General features: G+C 30.9%; 2 protein-coding genes across 2 annotated transcripts; one reads left to right on the top strand and one right to left on the bottom strand.

Annotated features, from left to right (window-relative positions):
- The first annotated feature begins 5,805 nt into the window (after positions 1–5,805).
- On the top strand, positions 5,806–11,284 carry LOC114260728 (putative histone H2A variant 3). The gene is made up of 2 exons (XM_028200903.2): positions 5,806–6,208; positions 10,669–11,284. Exons 1-2 carry the CDS (start codon positions 6,104–6,106, stop codon positions 10,963–10,965), a joined length of 402 nt encoding a protein of 133 aa, XP_028056704.1. The 5' UTR covers positions 5,806–6,103; the 3' UTR covers positions 10,966–11,284.
- A 58-nt stretch (positions 11,285–11,342) lies between these two features.
- Positions 11,343–16,233, bottom strand: LOC114260727 (3-ketoacyl-CoA synthase 11). The gene is made up of 2 exons (XM_028200902.2): positions 16,012–16,233; positions 11,343–13,148 (listed from the first exon to the last, which is right to left on the bottom strand). The coding sequence occupies exon 2, from the start codon at positions 13,141–13,143 to the stop codon at positions 11,611–11,613; it is 1,533 nt and encodes a 510-aa protein (XP_028056703.2). The 5' UTR covers positions 13,144–13,148; positions 16,012–16,233; the 3' UTR covers positions 11,343–11,610.
- Between the last annotated feature and the right edge of the window lie 1,261 nt (positions 16,234–17,494).

The following is a 17,494-nucleotide window of genomic DNA, read 5'->3' as shown; positions in this document are numbered from 1 at the left end:
AGTTTTGTTTCTTGTTTTCACGTTACAGTGTAAATGTTCACATTGCCATGAGTTTAGTTATGAATTTTGTTTTTCCAAATGCTATTTTATTTGTTATTTTCTATAAAAATTGACATTGTATTTTGGACTTTGTTTAAATTTTTTGTTGCATAATTTTTATATTTTCACATTATAAAAGGTGTGAAAGTTCATAATCTGATAATTTGCATAATATAAATGCCAACACATTTTATTTGATAATTTATATAATTTTAATTAAAAAAGTGTGATGTTATGATATTTTAATAAATTTATTGTTTTGTTTTTAACAAAAAATAAATTTATTGATTGAAAGTATAAAGTTTGACATTTATTTTATGTCACAATTTTGAAAGTGAATATTTACACCTATAGCTTTCGTTTTAAAAATACACATAAATGATGGATTTGTCTCCTGACGCGTCTAAGTTCTTATCCTTGACTGCAAAATGACTTGAAGTCAGAGATCTTTCCGAACTTCTTTGGTTGGAAGCAACCTTCGACGATCAAATTAATATCGTAATTAGACATAAACAAATGTGATGCATATTATGTATATATATATATATATTGTTGTTGTTTTTTTAATTAAATAATTAAATAAACAATGCTCAACTTGCAATCGTTGCAAGCCGTTGGTTACCCCCATTTTTCATCGGTTGGATGACCCTCATCAAAAGTTGTTTCCTAGAGATCGGCTGGATCGTGATTCTTATGGCCGAATGTAGTGATCGGCTACACTGTGCTTTCCTTAGCTGATCATTCCTTGGTCTTGACATTATGTTGGGCTTTCAGCAGTTTTAGGCTGTTTGGGCCGAACTTTATTCCCCACACACATTATTTTATAGGATAATTATAAAATACAATCTTAGAGTTTAAGTCATATAATAAAATAAATTATAATTTTTAATTTTTTAAATTTAAATTATTTTTCTAATTTCGTTTAAGTAAAATTGACACACAAAAAAAAAAAATAGTGCTTTAGACATTAAACTCAGTGTATGTATATATAAAATGTCTAAAATACTATTTTTTTTATTAAATTTAATGACTAAAATACTCATTTTTTTATGATTTTACTTAAGGCAATAGGCAAATGGTTTAAATAAAAAAAAAATCAAAGTTTATGATTTAAATTGATAAAATTAAAAATTTAAGATTTATTTTGTTGCAAAACTCAAATTCTGATTTGTTTTTTTAATTTATAATTTTCTTGTATTTTATCTATTGAAAGTATGAATGTTTACATTTTCAATCTTTACACTTTTATTTGCAATATTATATGTGTATATATATATATATATAGAGAGAGAGAGAGAGAGAGAGAGAGAGATTTCAAGTAGGATAATTATACTAGAAAATTTTCTCCTGAAATATAGATTGTAATTAACATAAGGTAAGTATTGAAACTAGTGTGATTTTATCTTAAAATATAGATCTAGTTTCTATTTTTTGTATTAATTCTAAAATTGAAAATTTTGGTCTTTTGAATGACTGTAGGACTAAATGGGTTATAAGAAATTAATTAAGACTAATTGTTACATAAGTACTAAAAAATAGAAGTTTTGAAAAAAAAATTCCCACAATAAAAATAAAATTAAAAATAATAATAATTTTTTTCTTTTACTTTACTTTACCACACGCTAATTTTTTTTTTTTTTTTTTTTTTTTTTTAAACATACTTTACCACACTTTTCTTTGAGAACAACTTTTCACAAAAATTCCTGAAAACTGAAAGGAGCTCCAGTAGGAAGGGAATTTGGAGAGGGAATTAAGTAGCTCAATTAAATTTGCTGAATAAATCAAGAAACTCAAACGCTTAATCAAATATGGGCTCACAACTTGGTCCGTCGGCCCATATATAGAAGGCCCAAAAGCCACCACTATTTTACATAGGACGACGATGGCAATCACTCCGTGCGCCTAATCCTTTTTGTTAAGATTGAGACAACTGTTTAGTTTAAATTTCTTGGATTCAATTTTTTTTGAAAATTAAGTTTTTTTTTTTATATATATATTTTATTTTTAGTGAATATTTTTAAAATTTTAAATAATTTTTTTTTATTTTTTAGATACACCTTACTTAAATATATCTGAAAAATAAAATATTTATAAAAAAATAATAAATACACAAGAATATAAAAAATATATTGAATTCTCATATTTTTTCTTATATTTTTGGTATTTAGTGAATTTTCTAAAGAATAATTTCACAAATATTATATTTTTTAGGAAAAATTATGAAACATTCATCTCCAACTTTGTATAGTAAGAGAGGTCCAAGATTTATTTTTTTATTAGCTAAGGTCTCTCAGCATTTTCATAGAAAAAATTTAATCAGAGAAATTTTGCTCGACTCAAAGAAATTTTACTCAGAGAAATTTTGAAATTCCTCTGGTATGATCACAGAGAAATTTCAAAATTTCTCTGTGCAATCAAAGAAATTTCTTTGAGTCATGGCGAAATTTCTCTGAGTCGAGCAAAAATTTTTTGAATCAAATTTCTTCTGTAGAAATGTTAAGGAACCTTAACTACTATGAAAATATTGTATGTATTTTATCTTATAAAATCTTAATATCATAAACCTTTAAAAAAATTACTTAGAACATTAAAAAAAATTCAGTGAAAAAAAATACGAAAAATAAAAAAAAATTAATTTTGTGAAAGGTGAATCCAGAGAATCCAAAACAAACAACCTCAATGGGAGTGTTTGGTGTGGCTTTTTAAGTACATTCTAACTTTGGAAAAGTTACTGTATTTTAAATTGTTTGGTTAAATTTATTTTAAATAATTTTTGATTTTAGTAACTTATTTTAACTCAAAAAAATTGATTTATGTCCATTCCCGCTTCTGATTATAATAACTTATTTACGATTATACCTTTAGATTTTTTTATTTTTATTTTTTTTTTGAAAATAGAAAAAAACCCAAATAGACTATGGACTATTTTTTATTTATTTATTTATGGGAAATATGGATTAGTAGTTAATAAGAAAAAATAAAAGTTAATTCAATTTACAACTAACAAAGGTTAGTTCAATTTACAATTAATAGGGTAAAAAGGACATTTACATATCAAAAAATTATTTTATTACTTACTTACTATACTACTCAATAATTTAAATTTACAATCCCGCAGGTGCGCTAATCAGATTAATCACTCCTGACTTAAATTATTATTTATAATGTGTTGACAATTATACCAAATACACCCAACGCGTTTCCATCCTGGAACGATTTCATTTGTCATTTAATTTATGCATAATTTTCCGTACATTTAATTTTCTCAGAAAATTTTAGAGGGCTAAGAGGTTTGAATTCTCTACGTTTCTCACCTGTGTTACATACCTCCATTTACTATATACTACAACAATACTCACATTGTCATCTGTTAGATCAAAATCATTTTTGATTGCCTTGTGGTTTTCTAGGGTTTAGGATTTTTAGAAGATTTGCGAACTTGTGCATGGACAGATCCTTGTAAATTTGTGGTACAATTTTTTTATAGGATTAAGCTTAGACAGGAAATTTTTGATAGTTTTTTGGGATGCTTGCGAGCAATGATGGATTCAGGGTGCGGATCGGGCAACCATATCCTAAAAAATTTGAAAAATATTATATATTATATTAAAATATTTAAAATAATTAAAAATTATAAAGATTTGTCCTTTTAAATATAATTTTCACATCTCAATACTGATAATTCTGAATTTGTCTTTGCTTGCAAGAGATGGAAAAAAAAAAAGAAGAAAAAAGGTGATAGTTTCCTTAGCATGCCATGGCCATTCAAGGCCTGTCTTTGGTTCATTTTACAATCCAATTACTCCAGATAGGTTAACGATATCCGATTAATTTGATTTTTTATATGTATATTTTACTCAATGTGTTATAAAATATGAACTCTTCATATTATCAAAATAAATCTCAAAATAGACTCATTTGCCTATACAGCAGTCACCTCAAATCTTATTTTACTAGTAGTGATGGAGTAGATGGTTTGTGCTTATGTTTTGTTAATTGATGTTCTATGTTTGTATACATGCTCAAGGATGGACCGGGATTTATCCTCAGGGAGGAGGGCCAAGGGTTCATATCGGTTGACTGAATTTAGGTTCATTTAAGTTGTGTTAGGTATAGAAATTTAGAAAGAAATTTGAAAAGAAAAAAAAAAAAACAAAGAAAAAAAGTATGTGAAATGAAAATAAAATATACTTACATTTCATTTAATTTCACACATATTTTTCTTCATACTTTTCCTTTTCAAATTTCTCTCCAAATCACTCAACCAAACACTATCCAAACCATAATCGAATTGATTGATTCTCTAAATTTAAACATCGAGCGGCTATTTTTCATATTTAACTTGTTTTATCTCAAATATTAAATTTGTTAAAAATGAATTTGTAGAACTCAAGTTAAGATATTTTAAAAAATTTAGCATAAAATACACATCAAGGCCAAACATGTCAAGAATTGTGCTTATCATCACATCATTGGATTTATTAATTAGGAAGTGTGTCTTTATAACTAATAAAAAAAGGCCTAATCGCATAGGGGTAACCTCTGTGATTAGACTTTAAGGAGCCGAGGCCCTTGAGGTCACCCTTAGGTGGTACGAGATAAGGGGTCACTCAACTATGTAGCGGTAAATCGTGGACTCGCACACAAGTGAGGATTCAAATCCACACATGTCTGACATTGGAAATGATTCGCCTAAACCCAAGATGGTGCTATATAGTAGGGTCACTCAATCATGTAGCGATAAGTCGTGAACTCATACATTGACAATGATTTGAACCCACACTCATGACATTGGATACAGTTCTCCTTGGCCTTAGGTGGTGCTACATTACAACATCACCCAATCATGTAGTGGCAAGTCGAGGATTTGTACACAGGAGAGGATTCAAACCCACACTCCTCAGTTCGCCCAAGCCTTAGGTGGTACTACATACAAGGGCCACTCAACTATGTAGCGGTAAGTCCCAAGTTCACACACAGGCGATGATTCGAATCCACACTTCTATTGTTCGACCAAGCCTTAAGTGGTACTACATAGCACGCGCCACTCAACTATGTATTGGTAAGTCCTGGACTTGCATAGAGGTAGTGATTCGAACTTATACTCCTAACATTGGGTATGGTTTGCCTAGGCTCCTCATACTAGGTACAAATCCCCAAACTTAGAAGACTTGTCCTACCAACCATATATGTTTTCACTCGGATAGCTGACTCCAGAAAGAGTGGAACTTGGGATCTCAAAGTTTATATTTCAAGATCTTACCAAATTGCGATACCACTTAAATTCTTTATAACTAATAACAATCAAAGTTGAGACCTTCATCCTAAAAGTAATTATTTTGTTTGGTTCTGGTTTTCAGAAAATAGTTTTCAGAAAATTTTATGTTTTTTATTTTCCGTATTTTAATGTTTTCAATGAATTTTTTTTAATATTTTAAACAATTTTTTATTTTTATTTTTAGACACACTCAACATAAATACACTTAAAAAGTATAATATTTGTGAAAAAATCTGTAAAAAAAAACACTAAATATAAAAAAATAAAAATAAAAATACGAAAATTTAGTACATTTTTCATATTTTTGCATATTTATTAATTTTTAAAAATATTTTTTACAAATATTTTACTATTTAGATAAAATACATCTAAAGAAGTAAAAAAATTATTTAAAATTTTAAAAATATTTACTAAAAATAAAAAAAAAATTAATTTTCAAAAAAATTGAATTCAAATGCCTAAAACCAACACATTGATTGAATTTTTTTACCAATTTTTATTTTTAATTTTTTTCTTCCTTCATCTCCACAAAATTCCCAAATATGCGATAGCGTGAGCCTTAAAAAAAACAAAAAAAGTGGAGCTGTGGAGATAGAAGCTACCTCCTGGGAACAAAACCAAGTTAAACCTCTTGCGGTAATCCCATCTCCATTAACTTTCCTCTCTCTCTCTCTCTCTCTCTCTCTCTCTCTCCGACAGCGTCCTTGACGCCCTTGTTCTGAGTCTCTGAGCCAAAGCAGCAGCTTGTGATTGAGAGAACTCTCCCTAACAGTTTGGCCATTAAAGATGTCGGGAAAAGGCGCCAAGGGTTTGATAATGGGGAAGACTCCCACCAACAAAGACAAAGACAAGAAGAAACCCATCTCTCGCTCCTCCCGAGCTGGCCTCCAGGTCACCCCCTCCCTCTCTGTTTATGTTCATGCTTTATCCAGTTTCGATTTGTTTCGATTACATTTCTTATTTTTTTTCGATTTGTGCTTTATTAGACTTACTTAATCTTTGGCAATTGTTCCCTGTTATTTTGGATGTTTAGTATTTTATCATTCTGCCCATTGTTTCCTTTAATTAGGGCTTCGATTGGTTGATTTTACATATCTTATGTTGCTTTTCTATTACTTATTCCTTTGGCCCAGCTGTCGTTGCGTGTAAGTAATTTTTTATTTTTATTTTTAAACACTTTAGCTTACCACTTTCTACTAACAAAGCTCTTTATTTTAGCTATCTCTTCCTTTAAAATATTTTTTCTTGCATTTTTTATTTTCGTCAAATACAAGCATATTGAAAGGTCTAGAAAACTAATAAGCAACGGGAATAGCGGATTTAGGCATTCCTTCTCTGTTCGAATCCAGAAATAAGAACCTGATGGGTGAGTCACGTGCTTCTAAATCACAAACTAGTCTTTCCTCGGGAGAGAGTGATGTGTAATTGTGTATAACGTATATTAGAGTTGTAACCACCGGCGGATGGGATGGTAAGCTATCAACACTTATCCCCGTGATAAGGTGATTTGAATTAAAATTATATCGGTCTCCCAAATGGGTCATGGATTATGCCATAATGAGAACAGCCCGGTTTGAAACGCGACCTACTTTACCAAAAAGGGAAGTGGTTTATTAGGAATAAAAAATTAAGTTAGCTAGGTGGCTCATTGATTTTGTAGTTGTGGAACTAACGTCAAGTTATTTTAACTAGCCCTTTAGCTAGTTTGATGAAGCTATTTTTGCGGTGGTTTACTGGCTACTTTAAGTAAAATACCAATTTAGTAGAAGTGGCAAACTCAAGTTGTACCCATGAACACTCCCAAATATACTCATTTAAAACCCGCTTAAATTCTCCCAAATTTATAAATGAGTTTAAATGGATTACTCTTTGCGAACCCAATTAATTTTGAGTTTAAATAGGTTGGACATAGGTTCCCATTTAAACCTATTTACATGGGTACCAATTTATCTACCGCCACCGCTACCCTACCACCACACCACACTAGTGCCACCATTCTACCACTACTCCACTGCCACCGCCACCACCTCTTTTATCTATCTCGGTTCTTCCCTATGTGTGTGTACCACCTCTTTTATCTATCTCGGTTCTTCCCTATGTGTGTGTGTGTGTGAGAGAGAGAGAGATATTGGAAAACCATTCAATCCAAGTTGATCATAATTACTCCTTTAGTTCACCCAGCTCACCTGCAGGGTGACCATAACTGCTAATGCAGTGTTTGGCCATGATAATATATATGTTATTCTAATTAGATCCAACCAAGCAATCCACCTCTCTCTTTATGTGTGCGCTTGTGCATGTTGTGTTAGTTATGATTCTTTAAGGTCCTGTTTGGGGATAGTCTATTTTAGCTTAAAAGTTTAAAAAGTCACTACAAGTTATCATATTACTATCTCTACTTTTCACGCATCTTTTCATTAAAAATAAAAAAATCAACTGAAATAGTCAATTCTCAAACCACCCCTCAGTCTCAGTCTTTCTAGTATGATTAGCAACTCCATTGATGTGTATAATCTACTTCATCTATTTTGATACATACATGATACATATATGTGTGTGTATTCATATATACGTGATTATATATATTTTTCTCAGAATCTTGAAGAATATACATGATCCACTACCACCACTCCATCGCTGTCATGTATAAGAAAATCGATAAAGTAAAAGAGTTGGTTGGGTTGATTTGTCCAATCCATATCCAATTCAACCCTAGCCATTTAAACCCGTTTATTAACTGGGTGGATTTGGATTGGATTGGATTGTTTTAAATGCACAACCCGTTTTGGCCGGCCCATTTGCCACCTCTACGATTTAGCTACTCTCGTCCTCACAATGGGTAACTATTCAAATATGGTGAACCGTATTAAGGGCTTGTTTGACAAATATATATATATATATATATTGCTTTTTTACATTTTTAAGAATAAAATTGATGCGTTTTGCATATCTTAAAATGTCACCATTTTAATTTTTTTCATGTGGGATTTTTTTTTTTTTTTTTTTTTTCCTTTTGTTTTAGTGACTTTTATTTTTAAGACTAATTGGACTTGAAAAAAATAAAATAAAAATGGGAAGATGTAAAAACTAAACATAGCTTTAGCATCACATCCTTCGAGTTACCCCGCCTTTGGAGGCAGTGTGTGGGTTTGGATATTTTGTGCCTAAGGCCAAGTTTAACAATTGCAAAATAATCCATCTTTTTATATTTTTTTTATCACATCACCTCTCTATTTTTTTGCACATCTTTTCGTAAAAAGACAAAAAGTGCACTTACTTAGGTCATCCCAAACAACCCCTAAATGTGATTTTGTGTGAGTTGTTCTTTGTAAGATAAAACTTGGAGGTAACTCACATGGGTGGGCCCCACCCCACAAGCGAGGGGCTGTGCATCCGGCATAACGGCTGTTGATTTAGCAATTTCCTAAAACTTTGGGTTAGTTGTTGAGGGAAGATTATGATATGTAAGACTATTAATTAAGTGAAGTGTACTGTAGGTAATAAAATAGTATTAGAAGGTTACTTTAGTTTCATTGTAGTATGTTAGGTGACTTGGCAAATTGTTGCAAATGGAAGAACAAAGAGATTAGTGGATTTGTGTTATCAATAGGGTTTGTTCTATTTGAGGTTAGTGGACTTTTTGAGTCTTTGGTAAAATGCCTTCTGCAGAGTTTTGTCTGTTGATGATTTGCTTTTGAATTCTAAACGACAAAAATAGAGTTAAAATGTTTTCTTTTTTCTTTTTTTTCTTTTTTTCTTTTAAATAGAAAAAGAAATACAGGTAAAAATTTTACATTGAGCTGGTGGAAGATGTTTAAAAATCACAAGCTCATCATGTCGAATTTAATTCAGTAAATTGATGATAGGGAAATTGATGGATGATAGGGATTTTGGAAAGGATGTTGTTTTCAACATAACAAGAGCATTTGCGCAGATGCCTTTTTGGGGTGTTGTTTACCCAATACTTAGGCAACGAAGGATGATCAATATTGGAGTTCAAATTATCATAAACCATGAAAGCATGAACAAATAAAAGCTCACACAAGCAATTTAGATTGCATATAGGTGGGTGGATTTGAAGTTGAAATTAATTAATATGCCAGCTGAAGGGGTAGTTGTTAAGATGGTTCTATTGACTGACCTGGGGAAGTACAGAGTAAAGGAAAGGGGAATATATTGTTTGAGGAACCTTGTGCGACAAATTCCCTTTTGGGAGATCCCTTTCAAGTTACTCCCTCACCTTGTAGTTTCAAAATCTTGACATATAAGGCTCTCAAATCCATTTGATGTTATATTATTAATATTTAATTTGATTAAGTCTAGATCTAAATTACACTCCTTTAATTGTTGAATTCAACACCATTATCTCATATTCATAAATCAAAATTATTATTATTATGATTTATTTTTTTATTTTTTTTGGGTTGCTTATTTTGTATAGTGAAGATTCTTCAAATTTTAGCCATCCATTGTTGTTTAGTAAGTTTTATCATGTAAAACTTACGATTGAGGGTCTTTAAGTTTTGAAGCATACAAGATGAAAAGAGAGTCGTTTTGGTTTCTTATCAAATCGGTCTTAAAAGAGTCGCTTTTTCAGACCCAAAATAAACGCTTTAATGCGTGGACCGTAAGCCCCTACTCCTAAGCGTCCACCACGAACAGCGGAGTGTCCTTCTCCTACTGCTACTAGTCCTAGCAAAGAGCGGTAATGCCCCATCTATTCTAGCAAACCAAGGGAGACCCAAGCAACAAGAACAAGAGGGAATCTTGCCAATTCTGATTAACTTGCAAAAAACAGTGTTTGTTTCTCTTTAAAATAATTGTAAAACTATCCTTTTGGCTGCAAGGGGTAAGCCTTTAAGGCATAGTTACCTGAAAATGCTAATACCTAGCGATTTACGTTTTGAGATGAACATGCTGAAATGTGGTATACGTTTGCCACGCAAAAATGCCACTCTCTAGATTTGAGCTCATTATATTTGATTATTTTGCTTTGGATAGCTAAACTAAGTTAAAGAATAATACACTATATTTTATTTGATGTCCAATTATTAAAAAAAATTGCTCACATTTAGAAGTGCCTCTCGTAGTATGATCTATACTACTTTGTCCCTATCATATCGACCATGTAGAACTACTTTCTTGTATCAACTTCTATAGCTGCAAGATTTGTTTCTCCAAAAGACCCTGTAATGTGTCTATTTCTGTTCAATCAATCAGTCGGCATTTCTAAATCGTGTCTCTCAAAATTGGATACATTTTTACTACTACCACTAAAGCATCCAGGGAGTTCTGTGCTATAATTTCTGTATGAAGGTAATGAAAATTTATCTCTAGCATATAATGTGCAGTTTCCAGTTGGTCGGATCCATCGTTTACTGAAAACTAGGACAACGGCGCATGGTAGAGTGGGAGCTACAGCTGCTGTCTATGCTGCGGCTATCTTGGAGTATTTAACTGCAGAGGTGTTGGAGCTAGCTGGCAACGCAAGCAAGGATCTCAAGGTGAAACGTATCACTCCCAGACATTTACAACTCGCAATTCGAGGAGATGAAGAACTTGACACCCTGATCAAAGGAACTATAGCTGGTGGAGGTGTAATTCCTCATATCCACAAGTCCCTCATCAACAAATCATCCAAGGAATAGATTAAAACATCGAGCGAGCATGGTATCTTTCTTTGCCTACCCTACTCTTCATTTGGTTAGTTCTTCTATGTCTCTTGTGGATTTGTTTTCACTTTTTTTGCTGATGCATTAATGTAACTAAGATGTCTGCTGTATTAGATCTAGGTTATTGATTTGTCGTGGTAGGTTTGATTTTTATATCTAATGGCACTGACCGAGGATGTGGTTACTATGTAACCTTTATTAACTTGGCGCTCTTGTATAGAAATGTTTGTATGGATTGGCATAAACGATGTTCATTTGTCAGAAGATTTTTTAAGAGCCCATCTGATCTTTAGTATCCTCGGTTCATCTCAGTTCATCATTCACATGGAAAAATAGCAGAAACAAATTGGAAATTATAAATATACCCTCCACTAGCTTATCATTTGAACCCATTCCCACCATGTTTATGAGAAAAATTACATGACTAAATCCCACAACAAATTAGAAACAAATAATTTGGCTCCAATGTAATCTCTCTATAATCTGCACTAGAAAGAAAACTAAAAATTCTATCCTTCCAACAATCCTCTAATTGGAAACAACAATCAAGCCCAACCTCCCCTTATCAGGAGAGATTTCACACTAATCATGAAAAAATGCTCAGACATTACCATTTTGAGTTTAGATGGTCAACACTTTTGGGACTTCCACCGGGAAGCTTTCAATCTCATCCATCCATGGGTTCTCCTCCTTTGCTGGTTTTATGGTCCTTAAAGCTTTCCAAACAGCACTGTTACATTTAAACCCCGATCCAAATGCTATTTGCCATACTCTATCTCCCTTCTTCATCCTCCCCTTGGCTTCTGAATAAGCCAATTCATACCATAGAGAGCTGCTTGATGTGTTACCAAAACGGTAAAGTGTCATCCTTGATGGCTCCATGTGCCACTCAGAAAGCTGCAAATTCTTCTCCAATTCATCCAAAACCGCTCTTCCTCCAGCATGAATGCAAAAGTGCTCAAAAGCTAATCGGAAATCTGGTATGTAAGGCTTGATCTTCATCTTGAAAAGTTTCTTACCGATCAATGTAGCAAAGAAAAGCAACTGCTCAGACATCGGAAGTACAAGAGGCCCCATGGTAGTAATGTTCGTCTTCAAAGCATCACCGGCGACTGCCATGAGTTCTTTTGATAAAGAAACACCAACCCTCCCTCTAGCGTCCTCTTCTTGGGTCACGCATGCAAAGCACTTATCATCTGCACCCTTGTGAGTCCTCACGGTATGTACTAATCGATATTTGGATCTTCTTTTGTCAGTCCATTTGTTAGATAGGAGTATTGCAGCTCCTCCCATTCGAAACAAGCAATTTGAAATGAGCTTTGATCGATCATTTCCAGTGTACCAATTCAAAGTAATGTTCTCCATACTGATAACCAAAGCGTAAGAATTCGGATGGACTTGAAGAAGCTTTTTAGCAAGATCTATTGATATTAGACTGGCACTACAACCCATACCGCCTAAGTTGTAACTTACTATGTTTCCCCGGAGCTTGTAATGGTTGATGACCATGGCAGACAAAGACGGGGTTGGATTAAACAGGCTACAGTTGACGATCACGATCCCAATATCTTTCGGTTTAACAGAGGTCTTAGCGAAAAGCTCATCAATAGCACCATACATCACAGTTTCGGCTTCTTTTCTAGCTTCTTTCATCGATGGATTTGGAGGAATGTTTAGGACGGCCTCAGGAAGGTATGTTGAATTCCCAAGGCCAGATCTTTCAAGAATCTTGCGCTGAAACTGAAGATTCTCCTCCGTGAATTCGCCAGTTAGCTGTGATTGATCCATAAACTTCTTCATTGTGCATTTTCGAGCATCATAGGGCTTATAGCAGGAAAAGTCCACTAGGTAGACGGGGCGAGGTCGAGTAACGAAGTAAACGGTGGACAAAAGAACTAGAAGACTCGAGCAGAGGATTACGGAAATAAGATTGTATTGAAGATTATTCCAAAGATCAAGGAGATCTTGGAGCGAAAATGTCGAGAGTTGTGCAACGAATAATACTACAAGAGGAGAAAAGAAGAGGTACATTCCATGGGTGATGAGGTGATGGTATCCAAGTTTGACATATTTTAACTTAATCGATGACTTGAAATCTGGGAGCTTCAGCGATGAAGGTGACATTAAGGGTGTGTTTAATTTTGGTTCGGTCATTTTTCCTGATAGAAAATTAAACAATTGAGTGAGATCATATGGTTTAAAAGAAGATAAATAAAAGGCAATTTCAAGCACAAGTAGATAAAAAGATAGAAAAATCTGTGATGTTTGAACCAACTAAGAACACCAATTACGAGAAACAAAAAATAAAAATGATTGCTTTTATGGGTATCTAAATTTTTTTTATATAAGAGCATCTCTACCAATCTTGCTAGATCTTACTTTTAGAGGAAATAGCAAGGAAAATAGAAGAAAATTTGTTCCAACAGTCTCGCTCCATGCTCGATAGTTTAATATGGAGCTACAGTTGCTAATTACTTATTTTTATTTTTTCAGAATTGCAACAATACTTCTATTATTGGATATTGACATGTAAAAAATAAGGAAAAATGAAAAATTGGTGTATATTTGGGGAAAAAAAATTAATGATAAATTTTATTATTAAAATCATATTTTTTTTTGAGTATGTAATTGTTTTGAAAAATTACATCTAATTTGTAATTTTTTCAAAAAATAATCACTTTGGATTTGTTTTTAGAATAACTAATTTGATAAAAATAAATACAAAAAAATATATTTTTTAATTTTTATAAATTATTTTTTCTTCCGAAATGAGAAAATGATATTTTAATAAAATAGAATTTTAAAATAAAGAGTTTGATAGAATGTGTACAGAAAAAAGAGATTAACTTAAATACAAAAATGAATTTTGAATTATAATAACTCAAATTTTGCTATGATTGATGCGAATACTCTAAGATAGTTAAGTAATCTTGTTTGGCGATTTGTTTTCAAGAAAGTTTTCTAAAGCAAAGTCACTTTTCCCTACCAAGCACATCTACATAAAAAGATCGAAAAATATGTAAATGTTTGAGGCAACTTAGAACACTGATAAAAGAGAAATATAACAATAAAAAATAGATCATTTTTATGACGACCTAAATTTCTGATATAAATAGTTATTTCTTGTTCGGCGAATTGTAAACTTTTTTGAAAACAACTCAATTTTAAGGGAACATAAAAATGATAGTTGTTGAATTTTCAACAAAAAAAAAAAAGAAAAAATTTGCACAAAAATAAAAATGGTGGGTGTTTTTTTAAACTTTTCATTGTTCCACTTTCGAACATGAAAAAAATAAATAAATAAAAACACAATCAAACCACAATATAGTTCCACAATAGACCAATTTAGCTCAATGAAAAACTATTCCATGTAAAATCAAGCCAAAACATCAAGACAAAACAAATAAATAAGTAAATTTCTGTTTTTTTCACAAATTAATGAATAAAACTGTCCTATCTTATCTTCTATAGAGCAAACGTAACAAAATCTTAACAAACGCATATCCAAACTCACATTAAAAGAAAAAAGAAAAATAAATAAATATAAACATATTTTGTGTTGATTAATTTGTATATTGTTTGAAATGTAATTACTTTTTTTTCTAATGAATAATGCTGGAACTTTCTTGATTATAAAGTCCTATTTGGTTTGATTTGGTTTTTAAAATCTATTTTCAGGAAAAAAAAAAAGAAAAAGAAAAGAAAACTAAAAATTAAATTGGTGAAAAACAATAAAAGACACATCATTTTTTTATATATATATATAATTTTATCTTTTGGAATGGTAGAAATAATTTTTGATATTTGTTTTTGATATTTATTTTTGTTAAATTAGTTTCAATTTTTAAAAAAATCAAATATAGCAACAATTTTGATATATTATTAAACCAATTTATTAAATCAAAAAATTTAAAACTAAAATTATTTCATATATTAAATGTACTGATTACACATTAAAAGCCTAATAACTATCCATTATATGATAATCATAAAAAAATCTCTTAACAACAAATACAACCCATCTATTACATGATAACCATTTAAAATATCAACAAAAACAACTAATTACATGATCGTCATCCAGACACATACTAAAAATTAATTTGGTAAAAAAAATAAATATAAATATAAAAGATTTATTATTTTTATATAATTTTATCTTTAGTCGGTAGAAATAATTTTTAAAAATTCAAAAATAATTTTTCACGTTTATTTTTTTCAAATTAGTTTATATTTTGTGGGTGTTTAGGAAGTGACTATTTTAGAGACTTTTTGACTATTTCAGTAAACTATTTTAGTTTTTATGTTTAGGGAGATGAGATGAATTTTTATTTGAGTTGTTATATTGAAAAATGTGTTAAAATAATGTTTAAAGTTAAAATGACAACTTTGTCCTTAATCTCATATTTTTCAAAATTAATTTAAAAGGTTAAAATCACCATTTCAACCTCAAAGTCTAGGCTGTCACAATTATCAGCCTACACACTGTCATGACAGTGTAGGGCTGCCACTGCTGCCGGCTTTGCTCTTTTTTTTTATTATTATTATTAATATAAATTATTGATTTAGAATTTTTGAGAGTTTTTGACTTTTTTTTAGTGTTTGAGGTTATTTTAACCTCAAAAGTAAGTTCCCAAACACCCCTTATCAAATTGACCACTTTTGAAATAGAGTAGCAGTGTGTTTAATTATTTTTATTTGAAACAAAATTTAAAATTTATGATCAAATATATCATAATTAATCAGTTAAGAATCAAAATGATACAAATCATAGACAATAGTGACAGTTAATATAGTTCGCCAAAACCCAGATCACGATTCACATCATAAACAAACCTTTCATGCATTCAGATACAATCACATAATAGCAGCAATGAAACGAAACCCAGATTACAATTTCACCACAAAAAAAAAAGGGGTAAAAACCATATTTGAAACGAAACCCAGATTGCAATTTTACACAAAAACAATATTTTTGAAGCATATAAGTTTAATCAGGAGAAAAGCCAGAAAAAAACTGACCTTGAAGGTGGAATTTGGAGCCGAGAACGCCTCTCTCCAGAGAATCCGCAGAGAGAGAGAGAGAGAGTGAGAGGGAGAGAGAGACAGATGGGAGGAGCCTGAGGGAGGATATAATTATAATTAAAGATTTTAACTTGTAATTGAAAAATATTAATAGGTATTTATAGGCGGCGAGAACAATATGTGAAAGCCGTCCATTGTCACCAAGAATTATGAGTACGCGTTTTATGATTTCTTTTTTTAATTTGATTTCAACTTTGACGTCTGCCCCATGTATGACAACGAACTATTCATGGTTTTCACCATCCACCAAATTTTACTCAGATTTGAATTCAAAGGAGAAAATCTAGCCGTTAATGAGTAATTTGTATAATCTCCTAAAAAAATATGAAGTTGTTTTTTACCACCATGATTTTATTTATCAGAAATTCTACAATAAATTTTTATTTTAATGTATCATGTGGTCGATTATAATATTGTGTACTTTTTGGTTATGAGTTAGTTACGCTCATTCTGATTGTCGGGTCCAGTTTTTTTTTTTTATTTAATTATAATCTATTATAGTATTAGTTATGATTTATAGTTGATTTGATTATAAAGGAGGTTTTTGATAGGGAGAATTATTTAATAGTTGGATAGAAAAAACAGAAAATAGACAAATATGAAAGAATATAAGTGAAACCTTTATCCCCACCGCTTTTGATTTACACCCTATCACAAATTCATTTGCTCCCTCCATGCTTTTGTAATTTTTTTCTCTGCCCCACTGGCAAGTAATTTTCTCTGTTAGTTATATTTAAAGTGGTATTGGTTATGATTATGGGTGGACTTGGCCAACATTTTCAGTCCGATATATTATAGGTGGACTTGAGATTTATACTTTCAACCCGGTCCGACTCGGTCTGGCCTGCTATTAAATTAATTATAATATATCAAAATATATTTTTTTTGTTGGGTTCTAAAATTATCTTTGTTGATTTTATTGAAACTCACATTTGTGGTGATGTGTGATTGAATTTATTTAAGAAATCCTTCAATTTATACATAAAATTCTTTAATTTATAATGATATCAGTGTATTTATTTAAGAAATATAATGTGTGTTGAATTTAATTATGAAATGTTTTAAATTTTTTGAGACAATTACCAAAAAAATTTAAAAAACAAAAAACAAAATCAAAACTCCAAAGTTTGAGCCTTTTAACAAAATAAACCATGAACTTTCAATCTTATCAATTAAAATTATAATCTTTTAATTTATTTCAATATAAACCATTCATCTATTTTTATTAAGTAAAATTAATAGAAAAAAAGTATTTTAATCATTAAACTCAAAGTATATATATATATATATATATATATATGTAAAATGTCTAAAATATCATTTTTATTGAGTTTAATTATTAAAATATCATTTTTTTAGTTGATTTAACTTAATAAAAATAAGAATATGATTTATATTGAAAATAAATCAAAAGTTTAGG

Source organism: Camellia sinensis, chromosome 13 (genome assembly GCF_055761805.1).
Source record: "Camellia sinensis isolate YWXY chromosome 13, ASM5576180v1, whole genome shotgun sequence".
In the NCBI taxonomy this organism is placed as follows: Eukaryota; Viridiplantae; Streptophyta; class Magnoliopsida; order Ericales; family Theaceae; genus Camellia; species Camellia sinensis.
This window is presented reverse-complemented; position numbering and strand designations above follow the sequence as displayed.